The sequence below is a fragment of the Haliotis cracherodii genome, unplaced genomic scaffold (assembly GCF_022045235.1).
Source record: "Haliotis cracherodii isolate W230 unplaced genomic scaffold, xgHalCrac1.p SCAF_8, whole genome shotgun sequence".
In the NCBI taxonomy this organism is placed as follows: domain Eukaryota; kingdom Metazoa; phylum Mollusca; class Gastropoda; order Lepetellida; family Haliotidae; genus Haliotis; species Haliotis cracherodii.
This window is the reverse complement of record NW_027266341.1, coordinates 19,895,200-19,920,016: the sequence shown is the minus strand read 5'-3', so window position 1 is coordinate 19,920,016 and position 24,817 is coordinate 19,895,200. Positions and strand designations below refer to the sequence as shown.

Genomic DNA, 24,817 nt, shown 5'->3' with positions numbered 1-24,817 from the left:
GCATATTCTCACAATCCTCACGTCGATTATCTGTACCTTTTCTCCTAATGCTGATTATCATGTCTCTCCCACTTTTTGATACGACCGTTCGGCCATTGAGTCTATCTGTGATTGAAATTTGCCTTCGTTTTGAAACTTGACCCGTGATTGTTGTTTTTTATTGAGTTTTGGTAGGATTTAACCTTCTGGATGCCGAGTCATTTTCTGTCAGGTATTTAATAAAGACTGCGCTTGTTTGGCGTTTCACGTAACAGTAGTTAATCACCGACAATCATGCCTCAAAAGAGGTATACAGATCTCTATCGAATATTTTAGGTATGGATCGTCTATTTTCAGTGGGTACGGATGGTCTAGTATCTAATCCGACAATAACTAATACGCAGGTATGTCCACCCGAGTGCAAAAAGTTAATTCAACAAGACGGTTGCAGTTTTACCCTTCACCCTCCACTTTTTCGAAGCCCTAATTTATGATAAATGACAGTTTTTACCGGTACGTTTGACATGGGTCATGCACACGAAATTGGTTGAATTATCCCCCTTAGTTTATATGTCGTCAAGCTCCTTCCCAGCGCGTGACACCTTCGTTACACTCTCGGTAACAGAGCTCTGCGAAAGGACTATCGCTGTGAGGAGCTTGATATGTCGTCTGCTTAATCATGACACCGATTTGAAAGAAATTAAGCAAACAGAGAAACAATTAGATCTACTTATCACCTTGACAAATAATGAAGTTATTGGCACAGAAATTGCAAAAAAATGTTGGGTAAACGGATGTACAATGTCAAAATTCCTAAAACGAAATAAAATCCGGGAATCGATAGGACCAGTTGCACAAATCGGTCCGATTTCCTAAGATGATTGTAACTCCCTTATTTTAACATAGGCTTACAATAGTCGTAGCACTAAGATCGCTTTGTGCAACTGGGACCAGGGCCTAGATTTTCGAAACGAAGCGAAGTGGCAGACCCAAAAAGAGTGACGCTCGAAACTTCAGGTGTTGTAAAGGATCCTAAAGATAACAGAAGAAAAGCCTTGAGTGACCTAACTAACATTATCAATGCACGGGCATCTGTAAACATATTTCAGACATCTGTTAAGAGACGTTACTAAAGAAGAGTTGTAAAAAGGAAATTGTCATATCCACACACAATCGTATTCGCAGACGAATATGGTGCCGTAAGTTTGCACAGGACGGTTGGAAATAGGTTTCAGACGTTTTCAATGTTATCCAGTTTGTGTGTTTGTCGAAATAATGAAGAGAAATGAAAACCAAGGTGTCTTGGTGAGTATGCTCATTTCAAACTACTGGTACATGCATGTGTTATGTTGGGGATGTATTCCGATTCCAGATGGTGTAAATACTTGAGATGATTGTGAATGGTTTTGTTTGTTTGTTGCTTAACGCCGCACTCAGCAATATTCCAGCTGTAAAAAAATCGAGCCTGGACTAGACAATCCAGTGAGTGATATCATGAACATCGATCCACGCAATTGGGATATGATGACATGCATCAACCATGTCAGCGTGCCTGACCACTCGGTTCTATTATTCGCCTCTTACAACAAGTATAGTTGCCTTTTAGTCAAGCATGGGTTGCTGAATGTTTCGAGGAAGTTTCTAGCTTAAAAAATACCCCAACTCACCCCAACACACTCATACATCGCTATAGTTTCCACTGTAATCATGGGTCACGCACCACAGCAATCCTGTGCGATGCAACCTCTTGGACCTAATCTCCTGACATTTCCTGCACCTTCATTCTCTTTGTAGAGTATAAAGGCTGTTGTGAACCTTTGAGTCAGGCGAAGTCTCCTTAGCCACAACTTTAACCTCACCTCGTACAAGGAGGTGTTCTGTTAAAAACACCTCTTCCTCAGTAGGTTCTACAAGACTGACCATACATACGATCCATTGGATGTAAGGCGGACCAGCTTGGGCATCTCTTTTCACTCTTCGTCAAAGCTATCAATCACAACCACAGAGATTGAGTACTCTAAGAACGAGAAGAGTAAACAATCGACAATACCTGTACGGGTCTCCAATCAACTACTGAGACATCCATGCACAAGACAGATGAGCAGACAGAAGATCAGGACACAATAAACAAATATGGCAGCATTCGATGGTGACTTCTATGTCTCAACAGACATATATGTACTCTATCTCTTACAACTTGTCTGGGAACCCGATGAAAGCAAAAGAGGCAATAAAATAACTGCTTATTTATCGTTGTATATTCAGGATACAGGACTTGAGACATTTGCATACTTGGTATCCTTATCTGTGCTGACTGCTGACAGCTGCTGTAAGCTTTTGGGCCATACAAGAGTGAGTGAGTATGTTTATTTACGCCACTTTTAGCAAAATTCTAGCAATATCACGGCTAGGGACACCTGAAAATGGGCTTCACACATTGCGCCCATGTGGAGAATCAAAACCCAGCGTGAAGAGCTAAAGCTTTAACCACTAGGTCACCTCACCACCCGGGGGCCAAACAAGAGGACCAAAGTGATAAAGACCTTGGACATGGGCGACGGAGACATCACAAAGGTAGTGGGAAGCAAAAACCGTGTCACACCTCAAGAAGAATCCCTCCATGATGGCTGAGAGTGTTCAGTTGCAATGCCAAGGTGGAAGCCAATGCCCATCTTTCATGTGGGTTGGCAGCAACAAGAGGTGGTAATGTCCCAAACTGGTAAGCTCCAAGGATGATGGAACGCAGCCAAAAGGGGGTACCTCTGAATTCGCCTTAGAAGAAGTAGGAGGTGTACACAGCATTGGCCCTTTTGTGGTTGCCTAGCAAGTTACCGCCATAAGACGCCATTGACGTTTCCACACGTCCAGAACCAGCCTAGCAACCTCTCCGGGGTGTTTCACCCCTTATTAGAAGGCTACATGCTGCACGCATTAGACTCGGTATGTCAGTTCTAGACTTTATTTTATTTAACTTCTATGTTTGCATCAATACCTGGACATGACGCATACCTAACTTTCTCCTCCTCTGTCAACAGGAATGGTCACTCGATGCCAGATATCGCTATTGCTGATTGGTTGGAGTTTGGAGAATTTCATTGAAGATCACATCTGAAGGTACTGTTTGATAAAGATGCATTAAGTAATGCAGGATAAGTTAAAATATCTAATAAAATCCTAGATATTTTTTTATATTCGTATACTTATCCTCCATCTGCCTCCCCATCTGCTCTGATTTTAGCAGTAATAATTTATCAGTGATGTTACCTCCTGTGGTCTCACGGGAGCTGTGAGTGAGTGAGTGAGTTTAATTACAGTCACGTCGGCAATATTTCAGCCATAATGTGACTTGAACAAGTTATACAATAGTTATAAAGACTGTCGACGAGGGACAGTATAATAACTAGCAATTTATCACATATTAAGTTAAAACTAGTTGTAGAACATTAAAAATATCTGATTTTTGAGGTACCGCACAATATAAAAATGGGGCTATAGATCGCCAGCAACAAGGTTAAAATCACCATACTGGGGACCAAGGGGACTTACGGTACCTCTGCTACCTGCATGGTTCCCCAGCTGGATTTACACTTCCCAAAGTTACTGGCGATTGTTGCGAGTGTAGCCAGAGATTAAAAGTGAACAAACATTCTGCAGTTAAAATAGAGGTAATATAAATATACTTTGAAAGAGGTGGTCATATACCCTCTCAGGGGTACAATGATTTTACGCTACTTCAACCCCCATCGAGGGTATAGCCACGAACAGTCTCAGTTACAAGTTATACACTACCGATTTATAAAATACAGAACTTTTTACATCAAAATTTGTGAATTAGTTCTATATCTTTTAAAAAGTTTATGATTAAACGTGAATTAACAGTGCTAAAAAGGTCCTTAACTGTTTTGACATTGAAATATTTATCCCTTGAGCTGTGTGATAGGCTTTGCCACTCAACTAGTTGGAACAACTTCTTCTTCATTAAGACCTCACACAGCTCTTTCTCTCTGTCAAGAATTTAGTAGTAAATGCCTTAAGGAGTAATGCAGGATAAGTTACAATTTTTTGTAAAAACAAGTAAATTCCATAGATATAAGTCAAATTTGTAAAATTCAGAAATAGAAATATACAGGTGTATATACAGCTTAGGCATTAAAATATTCAGTAAAACTTCAATAAATAAGGATAGAACTCTATTTAAGTGACTGTTGTACTTCACTTCATGATGATATTCAAATTAATTCAGCAGTCGAACAAGGGTTAAGATAGTTTAACCACAAATAGACAAAAAGAAATTACAGTTTAACAAAACAAACACTTATTTTTAACTTATTTATTTTGCATAGCCAACAGATAAATAACAACCAACATGTAAATGAGAAAAAAACATGCACAATACTGATACACATTGAAGATATAGTTTTACATTCTGCTACAAACTGTTTCAAGTCTAGTTGACCTATTAACCTGTTCCTGTTTAATACTTTCTAGCGTAGATAAGGATATTGTTTTCCAAAGAATAAAATGACACCAGTTATACTCATGGTTACTGTTTTCTTAAATGAATTATGATAAATCATCAAATTCAAAATTTCTATTAAAGTGAATTTGTTTTAACTAAACCCTAAATGAACGAAATCAATAGGCCCATTGTCCTAAATAATTTTATCAACAGCAAATTAAAGACATAAACATCAAAATATGACTGATTTACATTTTTTCAAAAAGTAACTGTAGAAAAAACAACAAAATATTCACAAAACTAAAACATACCATAACAAAAGTGGCAACAAAGCAATAATAATGTGGAGATGAAATGATGCAAGTCAGATGTCATCCTCGATTATCCAGTGTATCATATGGCTGTTCTATTATGATGTATATACCCTGGATCTTTTAACTACCATAACTGTCTGTCTGTATAGAACAACAAACCAAATCATACTGAATTCAGTTGAATAACACAATGCTAAAAACGGACTGTTCTTTTAAGAAACAAGCAATGATATCACCATTCTGTTGCATGCCATCTCATATTCAACTTGAACTGGGAATGTCTTGCAGCAAATGATTCACCTATTCCTGTCTTTCTCTTGGCAACATATTTTCCAACTAGAAATTCACACCAAAAAAGTCTTAAATTTATCAATGGCTTGTAACATGCCAGGATTTTCAAATTATTTGTATGCTAGACTCGTGAAGAAGCCGCTTGATTTGATTTCAGGTGAAAGAAATCCATGTGAACATATCAGGTGAAAGAGTAAGTGAAGAGAGAACTTAAGATTGTGACATAAACCACCTGAAATGAAGCTATAGTGGTGAATGGGTCCAGGATATTTATCACAACAGAATGGAGATATATAATACCCTGGCTACACAAAGATGGTCCGATGTCGGGAACACAGGAACGTTTTGTACAATCTATGAAAATAATATGAGCAAGGTCATCATGCTCGTGAATGTTTTTTCACAAATGGAAATGTTTGTAAAAGGGTTTACTATTGCTGAGGAATGACTTTGATTTATCATCCATTCGACTGAATATACCAACAAGGTTAAGCTGATAAAGGACAAATATAATAATCAAGATTCAGCAAAAACAGTAACATCGGCAATATTTTAGCAATAGTGACAAATAATGTCATGGATGAACAGCATGATGTGCTAAGAGGACAACCATTTGACATTCTAGTGGGTGTGGGAATAATAGTTTAACCCCCCCCCCCAAAAAAAACCCAAAACAACTAAACTGTTCACTGAAAATTCTTGCTGTCCACAGAGGTAAACTGCATGTTTTGTTAAAGTGACAAAAATCCCTGGTCTCACCAAAATGTTAAATAGTCGGGCTTTAAAATAGTCCCGTTGTCAGCAGCAACATGATAAATCCACTAATAAAAAACCCAAATAATACAACTGAAGCAACACAAGCACATATGATTAACAGAAGAGTCACATATCATAAATGTTGCTTGACTGGTAACCATGGTAACATTTTTGCCTAGTATGATTCCTTCAGAAAACAGTTCAGTGATGCACAGCAAAACAAAACTGCCCTGGAGTAAATGACCATCTTTGACAATACAATTTAATAAAATTCCTTTACAACACTAAAAACAAAATAACATTAAAAGTAGCGATAACAATTATTGATGACAGAAAATAATTGGCACACAGTGACAAAACCGACTAGACACTTAATTAATTTAATAATAACCCTTCTCTTATTTACAAGTAATGAATTTGATGGTAACCCCCCGAAATGCTTTTTTTTATTGTCTCATGAGGCAAATCTGCCTATTTGTGGCTATTAGGGAGATCACAAACAAAACAAACAATTCTTTGACCAGCCGAGTTTATTTTGGTATTTTTCTTTATTTTCTTATAGAAAAACCTATCCGTAACAAAATAAAACATGAAATGATAAATAAATTCAAATGCTGTGACTGATTATTAAAATACATTATCTGGGCATATTTTTGTCTATAATTTTGTCAAAACCGTTGTTTCAAGAGGTTGTTATAGAAAAATCAACCCTTACATCATTTTTATTATTTCTGTATGTTGTCATTATACCTGACCAAGAAAATTATACAAAAAACAAGATATGACACTTGTCTGGTTTCAAAAATTCATTTAAAATGGTTTCAAAGCATGAGACAAGGCTTATCAAGCGATTTGGTTTGTTATTGCAAGTGTTGAATCAAAATTGGACTCAAAACAAACAGGTCAGGGACAAATACATGTATGTAAAAGAGGCAATTTTGGTATTGAGGTATTGGAATATATGTGGAGAATGATTTTGTTTTCATTTCTATACTCTGATACAGTCATCTCCCTCTAAAGGTCAGACACTGTAGCCACAGATCAACATGGTGGAACGTCTCTCAATGCATCTTCTGACTATTCAAGGTATAAAATCACCATTCTATAAATACCCTAGACACATTCACCACCACAGCATCACTTGGAAACAAAGCATTGATGGCAAATGGGTCCAGGGTTGTTGTCATAATAGAAAGGAGATTATGTTAGCCTGAATAATCGAAGATGCTCTCAGCGAGGCTTAAGCATTTCACAAGTTATGAGAAAAATATATATGATCTTAGCCATCCAACTTAACCTGTTTATTTACAATTATACGAAATAAGGAATTAACAGTTAAGCAACGGTATTTATTGATACGTTCTCAAACAAGCTCAAAATACCTTGTAAGCTCCAACACTGTTTCTTGACAGTGTACCAGTACTTCCATGGTGAGTGAGTGAGTGAGTAAATGATGTTGTCACTCATCCCCATCACAGAGAGATGAGTGATAGAGAACCGTACTCACAAACATGCAGCAACTTTTCAATGCATGGTATTTGTTTATACTTCATTTTTGCTTAAATAAAATTTAACAATACAATTATTGATATTGATAATAACAACAACAACAACAATAATAATAATGAGTACATTTCGACAGTGCAAACTTCCATGCCTGTCGGTATGCTCATGGCACTATGACATTATTACTCGTATTACCCTGGTCAATGGATTAGTCTCATTCTCAGCTCCCTGGGGTGTTTACAAACAATTCACATCTTGTCTTTTGTTAAAGTGTAAAATGTTCATCACATTATATATTCATTCTACAATAAATTATAAATGTAATCCTATCATTAATCTCTACATATATCAAAGGAGATATCTTGAATTAAATTAATTATGGTATATCCCTATATTCAAAAGCATGTGAAAGACCTAGCTATCTGCTACTAACTTCTATCTGATGAAACATATTTGTATTTCAAAATCTTGTGTTACTACAAAAGGTTGTCGTTCAAGTTTCCATCACGACTCAAAAATACCTTTGGAAAATACACATGAAATATCAGGAAAACATGGCTTCAGCTAACACTTGCTTGTCATATAATTCCAAACTGCCTTGAGTTAAACAGAAATATGATTCCTCCCCCATGAAGCGTGCTACAGGTACCCCTTGTGCAGACTGCCGTATTAACCAAGTCCCCAACCTTGATAACCGACTCCACAACCCCGATAACTTATGAAAATAGAGGATACAGCTACCAAAAAATCTAACAAGAAAATAACTTTACCTTTAAAATGATAATTGATCAAATGCATTATAGATAATGTTGAAAGTCTCTGATCACTAGAGCAAAGCCGTCACTGTCAACAGTAAATGCACAGAGACAGAATTAGCATCTAATTATTCCAACTAGATCGACCAATCCAAACAAAATTTGTGCCCAGAAATAATATATATCTAACAACACAAATTTATGTCTATTCTTATTTAATAAATCTTAACTATAAAATATAAGGTATGGCATTACATGTAGCAGTAGGAGTACTCTGGGGCAATGGAATCGGTTACTTTAAGCTATATGTGCCTGTAGTATAGGAGTAGCAGACTACTGGTTGGATGGTTGACTAGTGGTTGACATCCTTTAGATTTTAGGTCGTGGAATAAGTCCGAAAGTCTCCGGCTTGAAGAAGTGAGTCTCGATACAGTGGACCATGTCGTTCAACTCCCTTTCTGCTGCTTCTCGGTCCATTCTGAAGGTCAAGGTCACATGTGACAAACATTGAATTAAATAATATTGTTCACATCATGGAGAGCCACTGCTTAAATCTGTGCCAAATGTAGGCAAACTTTCAACTGACCTTGCAGCATAGCTAAAGCAGGGATTTATTTAAACCTGTTCAGATTCCATGTCCATGAAGTCAGCAGCAAATGTCAGTAAAAATTTTCAAATTGGAAATAAACATATCTCCATATTGCAAAAAATGCTCCAATGCTTAGTTTAACATATCTGCGTTGAATGCAATATTAAACATTAATGTTAAAATACCCCTCAATTTAGAAAAATACTAAATAAAAAAAATCAATGTCATTTTTATCTCCCAATTTGCCTGCCTAAGGCACTCTGTTCAAAATACTAGATAAATCCCTGTAAAGGCTCTGATCAAGTGGCATTTCATCATTTTGGTCACATGTAGCAAAATCATGTCCTGCTAATAATAATAATGTACTTCAAGCTTACACTCTACACGCCTGGGCTGTGGATTCTGTGAGCCTTGAAAGGAAAGTGGGAAGTGACGTTTGTCCTAGCTTTTCAATATTTTCACTGATAACTATTAATGGAACTTGAGTATTTGTCTTTGCTCGAAGACAGAAGGGAGAGGACTTGTGGCAGTGCTTTAACGGGATAAAAATAACCATTGCGAAAACAGTTAAAGGGGACTATGCTTGTCGTACTAACGTACTGTAATTATTTACAGACCACCGTCTTATAACAGAAATATTTCTGAGTGCGGCATTAAACAACAAACAAACATGCCAGACATGACACGGTCACCTTAGTGTAAATCCCATTTCATTTTCCTGAGGCAAGAGAGTTAACTGACTATAAAAGTCCAGTTACCACCCTTACCAAACTAGGCTGGTATTAAGGAATTAGATTTTGGCTGGACTAACAAATCTATGCACAGTCCAATCAAAATCGCGCAATGAAATCAAAATCTGGTTCGTAAACTGTCATGCAGATTTCAGTTGATTGCAGGATTTCCAAAACATGTGCACCGCCAACTCGTTGTCAACAGATATTTTCCAAATCATTTCATGTTTTTAATCAAGGTGCTCATGTGATTTGATGCACTTCGCTATGTAAGACCTGTTTTATCACAATATAGATCTTTATTATCAATCAGATTGTCTTGACTGGGAGCTGCCATTTTGTTCGAAGCAAATGCAAGTGATACGATAGGTGGAATCTGATTGCTCCATAGGAGAGTCATAGAAGGGACATAACTCGTAATAACCACTGGTGGCCCTCCGATCGAGCCTAGGAATTCCAGCCTAGTTCGGCAAGGGTGGAAACTGGACTTTTAAAGCCAGTTAACTCTCTTGTCTCAGGAAGATCCCATTCTGGCGTCTCTCATTATAGTAATATTGTTAAGAATGTAATACAACCCTATTCATTCCTTCTAGTGGCACCCTACACCACTGGGCCACCCATGTCCCTTCAATGACTTACCCTGTAGTGGGGTCTGGCTTGTGTTCCGTGTAGTACTTGATTTTGGGTTCGGTGCCGCTTGTCCGCAGGGTAGCCACACAGCCATTTTCAAATGTGAATGTGATCATCTCTGAGGACTTGCTTGTGGGTAGAATCTGAAGACATTGATATTTTTTATATGTAGCAGACAAATCTGTACAATTTTGCAGGTATTAGAGGTGGGATATATATGGGTTAAAATAAAAGATTTAATATCTTTCCAGTCAAATTTTCTTGTAGTCTGCACATTAGGATCAGAGTATGTTGGGCTGAACACCATATGAATAGAATTGCATCTATTTGTGGCACGATAGTCAAATGTGGGAGGAGGACCCAAGTGATTCGAGTCAGCTGGGAATGCAATTTTGCACAGTGAACTGTGGTTTCTTGGACCTCCCTTCTCTTCCCTTAAGCGTGCCAGAAACCTATGATTGTGTGTTCACATCCAAGATTTGCCCTGATTATTGTTCTAGTTTTCCTCCAACATCAAGGTGACACACCATGATAAAACTGAAATGATATTAGTAGTTAAACCAAACTCACTCACTCACCTGGGAAGGATCCCTTGAGTAGGCCTTACAATAATAACAAGAACAAGAACTTCAACTCACTGGAACATTGTCTGGCTGGCTGTTGTCGTAGCCTTTGCCTGTCAGATCTCGAACATATTTGATCTTATAAGGGCCACAACTTGATGGATACTGAAACAAAAAGCATGAATTAATTAGTTTGCGAAGTAAAACTCCTCCTATTATGTTCGTATTCTAAGTAGCTTGAATATGTAACGGTGGCACAGATGTGGCTCTCCAATGTTCTGTCCAGCAGTATAAATCAATATACCGGTAAGCACAGTGTACATTTTGCTTTGAAAGATTGGCTTCAGATTTTCCCTATCATTAATGACTGGGACTTTTGAACTGATTTTTCCCTTACAATGTGTCAGATTAAACACAAGGGAAATAAATGCCATTATGAAAATATGAAATTTCAGAGAATTCCCAAATATGGTCATTGTCTTTGAGAACCATTCTAACATTGATATTTAGGAAGGTAAAAAGATTATGTACAGATACAGAGTTATGATAACTTCTGCAAGGACAATCATTGCTCCCAAAATCATGAAAAATGTATGAGCAGGGCTTGTTGGAACTTAACACTAGCCTGCTAGCCAGGGGCTAGTACTAATTCCTGCAGGATAGTACAAAGTTCCCTATTGTTTTAACAAGGGCATTTTATCATTAGCTGGGCTAGAAAAGCTTTTGAGTTTAGTTCTAACTTCTAACCGTGATGAGGAAATAATAAAGACCATAAATCAATATTATATGACCTATGCTGTTCAATATTCTTATGAAATGCAAAAGAACTGACCCCCATAAAAAGTACATGTATTGAGAAATGTGAAAGGCTGCATGGTTATTCTAAACCTCTTACAGAATTTCTAGCAGGTCATAACATAATTCATTTAGCCCTTCACTCAGTCATGCAAACACACAGTTGAATGCATGTGCAATGGTCAATGCCATCTGGGTACAATGGTTCAATATTAACGAGGTCACACACTGTAATAACATAATTCCGATACTAATTGACTCACAAGACAAGTAAGGGGCTCTGGGGGTTATTCTTCCCATGAACCCCATCTGAGGAAGAAAGAGTTAACATCTACCTTTCCTGGACCATCAAAGTTACGGAGATTCTGAAACATCTTGGCAGTAATGGTTGGGTCATAGCACAGGAAGTAGGAGTTTCGTGACAAGTGATAACCGTATCTGAAACACAAACATCAGGGGCAGAGTAAATCTTTGGAGCATAATACAAATAATGACATATAATTACACTATTCTAACCATCATGAGAAATTTGTTAAAGAATGCCAACAAACAGGAGATGATTAAATCTGGGTACTTTGATTGGACAACTAACGAGCACATACTATCAATTATTATCTCTATACAACATCTATAACCTACTTGTTGAATATCTCTTCCAGCTGTTTAGCCAGAGTTGAGTTGTCGTTGTACAGGAATGTTGCCATCTCTGCCATCACTGCTGCTGCACTCACTCCATCTTTGTCCAGAACCTTGGTGCCGCACATGAACCCTGTACAACACACACACATGAACCCTGTACAACACACACACATGAACCCTGTACAACACACACACATGAACCCTGTACAACACACACACATGAACCCTGTACAACACACACACATGAACCCTGTACAACACACACACATGAACCCTGTACAACACATACACATGAACCCTGTACAACACACACACATGAACCCTGTACAACACACACATGAACCCTGTACAACACACACACATGAACCCTGTACAACACACACACATGAACCCTGTACAACACACACACACATGAACCCTGTACAACACACACACATAAACCCTGTACAACACACACACACGAACCCTGTACAGCATACACACACGAGCCCTGTACAACACACACACACACACACACATGAACCCTGTACAACACACATACATGAACCCTGTACAACACACACACACGAACCCTGTACAGCATACACACACGAGCCCTGTACAACACACACACACACACACACACATGAACCCTGTACAACACACATACATGAACCCTGTACAACACACATATAAACCCTGTTCAACAAACACACGTGAACCCTGAATAACACACACACACACATAAACCGTGTACAAGACGCACACATGAACAGATACAAGTGATGTTATCAAGTGTGACCTACCAATGGCCTCTTCAAATGCAAAGATGACATGTTTCCCATCATTCTGTCTATCGCAAGCCTTGTTAGCAATCCACTTGAAGCCTGTCAAGGTTTCCTGCAGACATAAGTCAGATTGTGTCAGCTTCAATTTATACAGGTCATCAGTCTTGTAGTTACATCAGTGAGAGAGTGAGTCAACCTACATCAGTGAGAGAGAGAGTCAACCTGCATCAGTGAGAGAGAGAGTTAACCTACATCAGTGAGATAGAGAGAGTCAACCTGCATCAGTGAGAGAGAGAGAGAGTTAACCTGCATCAGTGAGAGAGAGAGTTAACCTACATCAGTGAGAGAGAGTCAACCTGCATCAGTGAGAGTGAGTCAACCTGCATCAGTGAGAGAGAGTGAGTCAACCTGCATCAGTGAGAGAGAGTGCGTTAACCTGCATCAGTGAGAGAGAGTGTTAACCTACATCAGTGAGAGAGAGAGTCAACCTGCATCAGTGAGAGAGTCAACCTGCATCAGTGAGAGAGAGTGAGTCAACCTACATCAGTGAGAGAGAGAGTTAACCTGCATCAGTGAGAGAGAGTCAACCTGCATAAGTGAGAGAGAGAGTAAACCTACATCAGTGAGAGAGAGTGTGTTAACCTGCATCAGTGAGAGAGAGAGTCAACCTGCATCAGTGAGAGAGAGAGTTAACCTACATCAGTGAGAGAGAGTGCGTTAACCTGCATCAGTGAGAGAGAGAGTCAACCTGCATCAGTGAGAGAGAGAGTTAACCTGCATCAGTGAGAGAGTGTGTTAACCTACATCAGTGAGAGAGTGAGTTAACCTACATCAGTGAGTTAACCTGCGTCACAGTGAGAGAGTTTGTTAACCTACATCAGTGATAGAGAGTGAGTTAATCTGCATCAGTGAATGAGTCAACCTACATCAGTGAGAGAGTGAATTAATCTGCATCAGTGAGAGAGCGAGTTAACCTATATCAGTGAGAGAGCGAGTTAACCTACATCAGTGAGAGAGCGAGTTAACCTGCATCAGTGAGAGAGTCAACCTACATCAGTGAGAGAGCGACTTAACCTAGATCAGTGAGAGAGCGAGTTAACCTACATCAGTGAGAGAGTCAACCTACATCAGTGAGAGAGCGAGTTAATCTGCATCAGTGAATGAGTGAACCTATATCAGTGAGAGAGTGAATTAATCTGCATCAGTGAGAGAGCGACTTAACCTACATCAGTGAGAGAGCGAGTTAATCTGCATCAGTGAATGAGTGAACCAACATCAGTGAGAGAGTGAATTAATCTGCATCAGTGAGAGAGTGAGTTCACCTACATCAGTGAGAGAGTGAGTTAACCTACATCAGTGAGAGAGTGAGTTAACCTACATCAAAAATACACCCTTCCTTCTTGGCGATGGTCTGCAGGATCTTGGAGGAAACTGTGCTGGCCACCATACAAATATCACTGTCTGAAATGAAAATATCACAACTGTCATGCTGCTTCATAGATGCATTAATCAGAATCTGTACTGGTATTTTTTGTTATTATTGTTTTTTCGGATTTGCAGACACATTTTTAGAAACAAATTGAACTGATGAGTAAAAAGAAGGGGGAGACATATGTTTTTATTACTAAAAACACATTCTAGTCGATAATCGTGATAGTTCATGATACTTCTTCAAGTGGCAGGGACAAAAGTGTGTTTTGAATTTTGAAGCTGTGAGGTGAGGTTTAGGGTGAGGTGAGGTGAGGTGAGGTGAGTCCTTCAGCGAGACAAGCGAAAGCAACTAGGATACCCCACATCCCGACTTACTTTTGACATCTGGGTGACTTTTCCTGAAGGTGAAGAGACTCCACCACCCAAGCAGGGCCCCGATCTCATTTCCAGAGAAGATCCTCCACTCACCACTGAAACACAACTCTCCAACTTACAATCAGTCTGCACCACTTTACATCACCCAGTCCTACCCTATACAGAGGTCATCATGCAGATAAAGCAATCCCCATTTGTAAAGTCTCCTGGACTAATTTTACAAGATCTTGAGTTGACCGTATTATCATCAATACAAGACAAGAGTCATCAAAAGATGACAAATACCCCCAGCCCCCACAAATTCGAAAAAACAAATCTTATTCCTGTTACTTTCAAGTCCAACTTAATGAGAGAATTTCTATCTAATCTGTCTGTCCATATACCCCCTTATGAGACTCAGTCCAAATTGTTTCCATGGAAATCATGAAAGATAAAAAAGCCAAAATTCTTTCAACAGTAAGAGGCACCACTTCAAGATCTGTTTGATATATCTGCCAATTTTTGTTGAATTCTTTTTTACAGTTTTTGAGTTATGCTTCAGAAATGAAATGACTATGGACGGACGGACAGATGGACAGACGAGGTGTCAACTATATCTTCCTGCATTATATGCCGGGGGGATAAAAATGTCATCCAAGGACGTTTGGTTCCACTTACCTGGGCTGTTTCTCAGCTACTGCCAGTCTGTCTGCGTCAGGGTCATTGGCCAGGATTACCGTGCTTCCATTAGCATCTGCCGTCTGCATTGACAATGTCTGAAACAGGCAGAGTTAATTAGTGAAAGTATACTGTGCAGACTTAAAAAATTCATTTATTCAGACTAGTTCAGACGACTAGTAGACAACTTACTGCACTAGTCCTCCCAGTCTTAATTAACTGTACCAGCTGTGTACACTGGTATGACTCAAAGAGTTCTTAACTGGATACCAAGACAAATTAAAAGTGGTATGCCCAATCTCATTAAAATCAGATCTTAGTTCTCGCTACCGCTAAACAAAGATCTCAGGACAGACCTTGCGCGAACTTTGACCGACCAATGAAATGACTGACAAGAAGTCCACATTAGCAAATCAGAAGGCTGCTTTCTAGTGCTTTTCAGCACTAATTTCAAATTGGCGACTACGCTTCGAAACACATTTTGACAAATTCTCAATAAATTTTTTAAAACCTGAACAAAAATACATTCTGGAATGGCTAGTTACAGGCTCAAGGACTCAGTCGTTGAGCCTGTAACTATCGTTCGAGGTTGCAAGATTAGAAATAACATTCGGACTGTCACTTTCATGATCTGGAAAGCGACGCTCTGATTGGTCAGATGAAAGGTCGTTCTGAAGCGCCCCCTAATGGCATGTGCTCAGATCTTTGTTTAGTGGTAGTGAGAACTAAGATCTGATTTTAATGAGATTGGTGGTATGCCAGATGCCGAGAGGGGATTGGCACCCTCATAAAATTCTGTATACTGACCAGTGCTCCCTTGCCCTCCTCTGGGTTGGGGTATTTCACTGTGGGGAACTCAGGATCTGGCACCACCTACAGGAACACAAGCACATTGGTCCTAATATGTCAAAATACTGGAATACTAAATATTACGATCATTGATATCCTGTATCCACACATACACAATTTATTTGTCTCTTCTTTCACTGTATTGATATTAGACTAGACGTGTGTTCTTTGGAGAGAACTTTAGAAGGATATTTCAGTAATAAGGCCATAGCCCCATATACATAATAATTTAGAAACACATTTAATTGTTATTATAAGTCTTTTCTTAGCAAGTGTTTTTCTAGAATAAACAGCACACTGAGATAAGGTATTTTTATTACACAGTAGTAGCTGATTAAATTAAAACTTCTTTTGTCAATAAGTGTAAAAGAATGGCAAACATGTTTCTAAGAGCGGTAAAATGCAGACAGATTCATCTTCAATTGTATTGAGGTTACATAATGTACATAACCTTTTTTAATGCTAGGTGTTTTTTGGGTAACAACATTTAGCATTAATTGTAATTCTCCAAATCTTCGTAAACACGTGACATGTCTGTAGGCATGTCAAACCAAGTAAATATATAACATTCAAGGTATAAAAGTGATATATAACCATTATAACCCTCATATTACACACCTTATATTATTATAATACCATTCCTGCCGACTGCAATCCTTTAACTGTTGGGTAATTATTTTTTACTGTACCTGTTCTTTGACTGGTACAGGAAGAGGAAAGCCGAACCTCTGCAAAGACTCGCACGTAAACTTGTACCCCACACCATGCATTGCAGTATAGGTGAAGGTCACTTTGGAGGATGGATTCTGATCTCTGCACAGAAGATATTCAATTTAAAGTGAGGTGAAATGCGGTGTAACATTGTGTTCAGTATTATTGCACTTACATAGCAATGTGCATCTGTGCGTCTGTGTGTCTGTGTGTCTGCTTGTACTAGTCCAGATTTATGGTGCTTGTTCACTGAGATGCTGTGTTGCAGTGTAACATGGATACCCCTCTCAGACACAGTACACTGACATGCTGACACACCTTGTTTTAGCCCCTTACTCAGTGTTACCACCAAGGGCCAAGCAGGGTAACATGTACCATATAAAACATTTTTCGGCATGATATGGCTGGGGAATAAAAAAATCGACCTTCCGCTCTCCAGGAAAGATGCTCTATCCATTAGACCACGGAGGGGGTCATACAGAAGTCAGCAATATTCCAGCTTCGTGAGAGCAGCCTGCAATCTGGATGAGCTAAACCAGTTAGTGATAGCATTTGCAATGATGCATATTGTCAATGATGGAACCAACCCAGGTCATATTGTGGCCACCCAATCCCATTTCAGTAAGATTGTGTACTGGTGACGTACTCTGCCCAAGGCCCCGTTCCACAAAGCCATCTTAGTGCTAAGGTGATCGTAACTCCTATATTTTAACACTGGCTTACGATAGGCGTATCACTAAGATCGCTTTGTGGATGGGGCCCAGGACTCCCCCCGTGCCTGACACAAGATACCTGAAGTGACAGAGATGATGGAGATCTTTGTTGTACAGATCAAATATCTCGTCGTAGGGATCCCTCAACAGCTTGCTGTCAGCGACAGAGGATGTATCCCAGGATGTGGGGAAAGGCTCAAGATGTTCTCTGATGGACGTCGCAATACCCTTGTCGATCGGAGGAATGATCTATAAGAAATGGATTTATTAATATTCAACAGTGAGAGAGTTGGATAGAACACTGCTTTGAACAGTATTTCAATTATTGACCACAGCATGTCAGTTTGATGTGGGAAGAAAGCCCCAAGTTTTGCATGTCCTAGACATTTACCACTTTGTTGAAATGCATGAACATGGGTATGGTGCTGACAAACTTATAAACATAATCAGTTTGAATCAGGTATCTGAACCCATTCCATTGCCTGTAAACATAATATGTTACCTACAAACCTAGTTTATTACCAGATAACTCAGTCTTTTACCTGTAAACTTAATCTGTTACCTCACATTATCTGACCACTACCTGTATGCCAGTTTACTATGTGTTAACCGAGTTAGTTACCTGAGCTCCATTTGTCCAGTATACTTTATAGCCATTGTCTTCCTTTGGGTTGTGTGAGGCAGTGATCATGACCCCACATGAAGCTCCATAGTGCACCACAGCATACGGCTTGAAGTATAGGTACAGAATAGGTACAGAAGTCGTCATTAATACCAGCAGGGCATTACCACACTACAGAATGAAAATACTGCATTAAAAATGCTGGTGGTAAAACGATACCACAAGGTGATGATATGTATCACATAAATAGGATACGATAGGATACGTATCAAGACAGGCATATTTACGTCAAATCGGGAGGAAACCATAAATATTTCAGAGCAGGTTTAAAAGGAGAGGCTAGCTGGAGACATGTTTTGTAGCTGCTATTTAAATAGAGAACTTGAAACACTAATTACAACATATTTTGCGATATTTGACTGACAAAGATGGTGGGGGTCATTACACACAAAAACTGAGACTGAAACTAATTCAGTTGTACATGTTTTTAGCATGAGTGTCAGATTTAACTGACATTTCTATTCTAACGAGAAATAAAACCTATGTTCAGGCTGTTGAAATCTGATTTTTTCCACTCAAAAAGTTTCATTTCAAACGAGGAAATCCCCATCTATTAGTAGCTTGAGCGACCTGAAAATGATCTATATCTTTGCAAGGTAGGACAGGCAATCAAAGCAACCCATGCTTGCTGTAAAAGGCGACTATGCTTGTCGTAAGAGGCGACTAACAGGATCGAGTGGTCAGACTCGCTGACTTGGTAGATGCATGTCATCAATCCCAATTGGATCGATGCTCATGATATTGATCACTGGATTATCTGGTCCAGACTCGATTATTTACAGACCGACGTCATATAGCTGGAATATTGCTGAGTGTGGCGTTAAAAACAAACAAACAAACAAACCAACAGGCAATCAAAGGTAGTTATTGTGATTTGATACCTCTGACTGACCAATCAGAACTGAGTAATTTCCAAATTCATGGTAGAATAAGTCTGATTGAAAGAGACAATTTGACGACTGCATCATTGAGAAAACTAAAGTTTAATACTTGGTGGAGGATTAACAGTAACAACAATTGCACATATGAGTGGGATAACATAAGTAAGTGAGTGAGTGAGTGAGTGAGTATGGTTTTACGCTGCCTTTAGCAATATTCCAGCAATATCACGGCAGGGGACACCAGAAATGGACTTCACACAAAATGAGTAGGTAATGACAACAGAAGGATAATACTGTCACAACATAATGGACAGAGAACACATAGGTGGAAGCCAATGGGACATGAAGCCAATTAAACTGGATAAGTTTGTATAGGTGTAGTGATTTTGCTTAACGAGTTCATAGTAGGCAAATTGTGTCTACTTTGTCATCCGTCAACTTTTTAGTAATGCCTATCAAACAATTCACAGGAGCTTGACATTTAGTGTTTTTCTATGGCCCACTGTGAGGTCATATCTTTTTTGTCGCAAAGAGCGGTAGGATGTCATAATAATGGCGTGTGGTGTGGAACTAAACCTTGCTACTGGTGATCAAGGATAAGTTGAGCCAACTCACAAAACATGTTTGAGAAAAGTAGGCAACTCACAGAATTAGGCATCTTCCCACGGCAAAGGTGTTAATTGACTTTATAAGAAAGTCCACTTTTCACCTTTGCTGTGGGAAGATGAAAATTAGGGTAAATATATCTTGTTTCTTACAAATAGAGATGTGCGCATGTTGTGATCATGCAGGTCATGACGATGAAATCAACTACGCTTCCGTGGACACACATGGTGCTCATATGACTATTAAGAGGTCAATGTGACAAGTCAATACCAGAATTCCCTAAAAGTAGTTTGATAGAAGTTGATTACAAGCAAATAAACATGTTAAAGCGAGGTAAGCATGGCCAAATCATACATTCTTAGACTCGAAAATTGGCCTATAATGTCATAAATTACATGGAGAAAATATGTACAAATAAATCTCAAGCATTGACAAAAGCTAGCATTGCCACTGATTTGTCTGTACACTGTCAATGCCTGTTTAACATGTGAGTGAATCCTCAGAAGAAACCATGTTCAAGTGTATGTACAACACCAAACTTTCACTAATGTCTATAATCAATGTTTGACAACCCACTTTCTCAATCCATGCAATTTCATTCAAAATTTTGGCTACCATCAGAGAATTTGTGTTCAATTTTGTCACCATAGAATGCAGATACAAATATTGTCTACAATGAAGAGCTACGTTACCTGCAGATTTAACCATGCTACACATTTGAACCTCCCACGTGACGTGACCTAGCTCTGCATTGAAAACACACTATGTTCAGCTCTTTATTGTGTCTGAATCTCCACCATAAGATCATGACAGGGGTGGGTAAATGTACTGCTATAGGTACATGATCATAGGACACTCACCACATATGGAGTAGGGCAGATCTTAGAGAACTTGTAGACTGGCACACCTTCGTTGATACATATGGTTGCAACCAGCTCACTCCATCTCAACAATGAAGAGTGAGTGAATTGGGATTTACATCAAGCTAGCAATAATTCATTTGGTGATCACATGACAATTGTTTCCGAAGTGAGTTGAGTGAATGTTGTTGCAGTGCTTTTACTTCTGTTTTGATATGTCTCCATGTGAAGACATGATAAACCCTCCATGTGATGTCACGTCAGGTGAACTTTTTATTCAGCCAATCTGAGTGGAGGCTTCCAAATTCTCAATGAGTGAGAATGGGATTTGGAGCTGAACATCTGATTTCTGTACAAATATTATAGGCACTTCCATGTCGAGAACATAACCAAAATGTTCTCATGAGCTCATATCATCACATCCAAAAGTTGCTCAATCAAGGGGACATTTGTGTTTTATGTTGTTTGTTCTGTTCAGACCAAAATTATTTCAGATTTGGGAACAGACAATGCGATTATCAATGATCTGTGTTGACAAAATATAGAATATAGTTATGCATCATTTTATAAGAAAACACCTTACCAAACTTCTACTACTCCAATCAAACAATCAAACCAAAGGAATTGGTAATATATTTATAGTTCTTGTCTATACCATGTATACTTACTTCTGGCTGTTGTGTCTGGCATCGTATCCAACCACCAGACCGTTCTTCTTTGCATTCGGAACCGACGCTATAAGGTACTTCACCAGACCCTGATCAAGATGAATATATGACACTTTTTTATGGATAGCAACTGATTAAGATAATTCACAACTATGACATGATTCATTGTGGATAACAATTTCATAAACATCCTCTAATAATTGCAAAACAACTGGCTATAGACAAGCAGTGAATTACCTGAGGGCTGTATTTAAAATAACTTTTGCTGGTGTAGTGGCCATTTTGAATTTGTCATAATCAAACTCGAATTTTGCCATAGCTCATGATAGCTAGGGACATATGTTTAAAATCTCAACATAGTGTAAAAACTTACCTATTTATAAGCCAAGGGTGTTTGGAGAAAAACATGATACTAGTGCAGTGAAAGCAGACAGAAAGTGAAAACCTGGTGACCCATATGACATAAGCTCCTGTTGATGCCAACAAATGGTCAAGTTGAATAGAAAGTGACACTTGGGCAATGCTACTGGTAGACATAATTCAAGTTGTTTCTTGAAAGGAGTGTTTGTTTGGCAAGACTTACCTGTGTTGCTTGGATGATCGTGAGGTCATTCATCATGGAGTAACCAGCTCCCATCCTCGCCCGAAGACCTGAGGCACAGAAGACACACAGTCATCACAGCACCACAAGTGCATCCTATATGATTAAAAGTTTATCTGCAAATTTCCCAGTGTTTCAAATGATAAATAAAACAGTGTCTTTACACCCCCATTTGAGCATATAAATAATCTTGAAAAACATACATAACTAATTCCATTTTTCAACAAAATAAACAATCAGTTGACATATATTGTTTTTAAAGTATGTGCTAGAATGTTTGTATTTGAAATAAAATAGCTTATCTGTGGCTGCAGTGATAATCTGATTAACAAACAAAATATCAATAAGACACTTTTCTTGTCAGATACAAAGTGGTTAAGTAATTTTGCTTTGTACGACACTCCAACAATATCACAGCAGGTCCACGGAGAATAGGAGTCAAACCCTAGGCATCAGCATGATGTGAAACCCAGGCTCTATCAGTCCCGATAGCACAGAAATGCACTGATGACAGCAACCTTTTTCATTTGACTTCTACGTTTGTTCTGCCCATGTTAATGTCTATTCTACCCATGACTATTCACGTCTGCTCACCCCATGTTCACATCTGCTCTGCCCATGTTCATATCTGCTGTGCCTTTCCCAAGACTCCAGCTCTTCTTCAGTGGATGGTGTTCACCCACTTCTACATCTACTCTATTAACGGTTTCAGATGTAACTACCGGTACTCGCATAGATCAGCACTCTGACGATTTTACCAACCTGCTGTGCCAAACTCCATCCTCTGAAGCAGGCGTTTCTCTAACTCGGTAACATTCTTCTCCAAAGCCAGTTGTCGGATCTCAGCACGATTCTTATCATTCTACAACAGAAATAGTTGCAAAGAAAATAGTTCTGGATGTAGTATTGCTTGACTTTTAGCACTCTTTTGTTATTTATGCCACCTGTTTAGTTCCTCTTCATATATGCCTTACAATGAGAGGGTAAGTGAATTAAACTTTAATGCTTCTTTGAATATTTCAGCATGTCAGCTCAATGTAGGAGGAAAGACGAAATTGACACAGGTGATAGATTTTTGTAATTTGTTAAACAAGTACTGTGTTGATTGACCAAAGATCATTATCAAGAAAAATTCCAAAATAAAATCAGTGGATCCTGGCATGAGAAAAAGCACAACTCTGCTGTGTGAGACTCAAAATGCTGTACTGTCACGACTTTAACCCAAATATCTATAGAGATATTCAAGCAAAATACAGAGAATGGTTAAGGATGTTCTAAAAATTGTAACAGATAGAAAATGAATATGTTTGCCGGTCAAACTTATAAACTCTTCAATTAGAGTGCATGTATACAGAAGATAATTGTTTGAATGTAATGTTAACACTATATATAATAACAGATCAGATTCTGAAATGCCAAAGATAAGTGTCAGTTGAACATCGTTTGGACCTGATGTTTGAGTTATCCCGGGTTTGAGACAACCAACAAAAGGAATTTACAAAAAGCAAACATCATGTTATTAGAGATTATTACCAGGCCCTGATGCAACACTAGTTTTCAATGCATGCATAAATGTCAGTGCCGAGGTTCCTGGTAGTGAAGGGGGCGTCTACTCGGGCATATCATTGATCTCACTATCGCCGTCTGGATCGACATAATATACATCATAGCTTGAACGTCTGGATAGAACTGGAATATTGTTCAAAGCGGAATTAAACTCGACTGACTGACTGACTCACTCACTCACTCACTCATAACTCAATTAAGATCCACTAACATAATCTTAATCTGCTTTACTCATTTCTCAATGTTCATGTGTCAAAGGCATGAGAACACTTTTGTAATTTGTTGCCAGTGTGTATAAAGCAGTCAGCTTGCAGCTTTGATGTGATTGGATATTGGCATGTTATTAGAAAGCATCCTACAGTGAGAATGGTCATTTGTGTTTCAAGTGAGTTGAAAATTAGCTGGGCAAAGACTTTGTTTTCTATTTTGAACTGTTCGAAACATCGGGGGAATTTTATGCTTAATTTGGATACTTGGGACTCCCAAATGAGTTCAAGACAACCATTCCATTTGACAGATCAACATATAGAAGGAATTCCCAGGGAACAGAAGATGAATTTGAATCAACCAGGAATTCGTTACATCTAAGTTTGACACAATGATCGAGGTTCAACTTCATACTGTATATCTGTATATAACTTCCAGTATAGGGACTTGCTGTTTCAGAGCCCGAGGGAGCTACCCACCTCCCATCCAAGCCCCAGACAGAAGACACACAATCATCACAGGATAACGAAGTACAACATTGTACAACCTGTAGGACTAAAACATTAACATTTTTCGCAATCATTATATATAATTGGCAAAAACATAACAGCCTGTCCATGATCAAATAATCGCTAATTTATTGTGGACATCTTTCATGCCATACAGTTATATATTTCAGTCAAGGCTATCGAGGTAATTCATTCACCTGAAGTATCCCTATCCTGGCACTAACACCACACTGACTGAACTGACAGCTGTGGTCTGAATACAGTACTGGTAATTAGCCATATTATTAAAGCACTTTGAGTCCTTAGAAAATTGACAAAGGAAGGGTGCTTACTAAAACCATACACGAGATGAATTCGTTTTCAGAGATAAGAGTGGTTGAGAACACAACCTTAGTTCAAATGTTGAATAAATAATAATTTCAATAACAATCACTTGGCAATTACATACCCTTTCTGCGCTGTTGTTTTCTCTAACAAATGTATAATATGCACAAGTAAATATGGACATTTTCAGTCATATAAGGGGGCCTTATAAAAATAAGTTGCAGATTGAACTATAAGTTGTCAGGGGTGCTTAATGGAGCGAGGTGTTTAATTCTGCGAATATGATGTACTGTCTGAAACAATGACTTATCATGCAGATTTTGTTCTTACTTTGTCTTTTTTGACAGTTCAAAACGCCAGAGTCTAAAATAGTACCAATTAATTTCAATTGATTCTCTGGCCC

General features: G+C 38.6%; 1 protein-coding gene across 1 annotated transcript in view; it reads right to left on the bottom strand.

Annotated features, from left to right (window-relative positions):
- Positions 1 to 5,738: 5,738 nt before the first annotated feature.
- Positions 5,739 to 24,817, bottom strand: part of LOC139449503 (phosphopentomutase-like) — a 28,810-nt gene continuing 9,731 nt past the window's right edge. The window contains exons 2-18 of the mRNA XM_071230927.1: positions 22,571 to 22,670; positions 21,791 to 21,858; positions 21,208 to 21,296; positions 20,540 to 20,624; positions 18,133 to 18,240; positions 17,590 to 17,759; positions 16,776 to 16,899; positions 16,045 to 16,110; positions 15,238 to 15,335; positions 14,581 to 14,675; positions 14,153 to 14,235; positions 12,793 to 12,886; positions 12,008 to 12,137; positions 11,704 to 11,806; positions 10,649 to 10,738; positions 10,020 to 10,153; positions 5,739 to 8,538 (exon numbers count right to left, since the gene is read on the bottom strand). Of these exons, the coding sequence (XP_071087028.1) occupies positions 8,430 to 8,538; positions 10,020 to 10,153; positions 10,649 to 10,738; positions 11,704 to 11,806; positions 12,008 to 12,137; positions 12,793 to 12,886; positions 14,153 to 14,235; positions 14,581 to 14,675; positions 15,238 to 15,335; positions 16,045 to 16,110; positions 16,776 to 16,899; positions 17,590 to 17,759; positions 18,133 to 18,240; positions 20,540 to 20,624; positions 21,208 to 21,296; positions 21,791 to 21,858; positions 22,571 to 22,670 (1,746 nt within the window). The 3' untranslated portion in view covers positions 5,739 to 8,429. The remainder of the gene's footprint in view (positions 8,539 to 10,019; positions 10,154 to 10,648; positions 10,739 to 11,703; positions 11,807 to 12,007; positions 12,138 to 12,792; positions 12,887 to 14,152; positions 14,236 to 14,580; positions 14,676 to 15,237; positions 15,336 to 16,044; positions 16,111 to 16,775; positions 16,900 to 17,589; positions 17,760 to 18,132; positions 18,241 to 20,539; positions 20,625 to 21,207; positions 21,297 to 21,790; positions 21,859 to 22,570; positions 22,671 to 24,817) is intronic.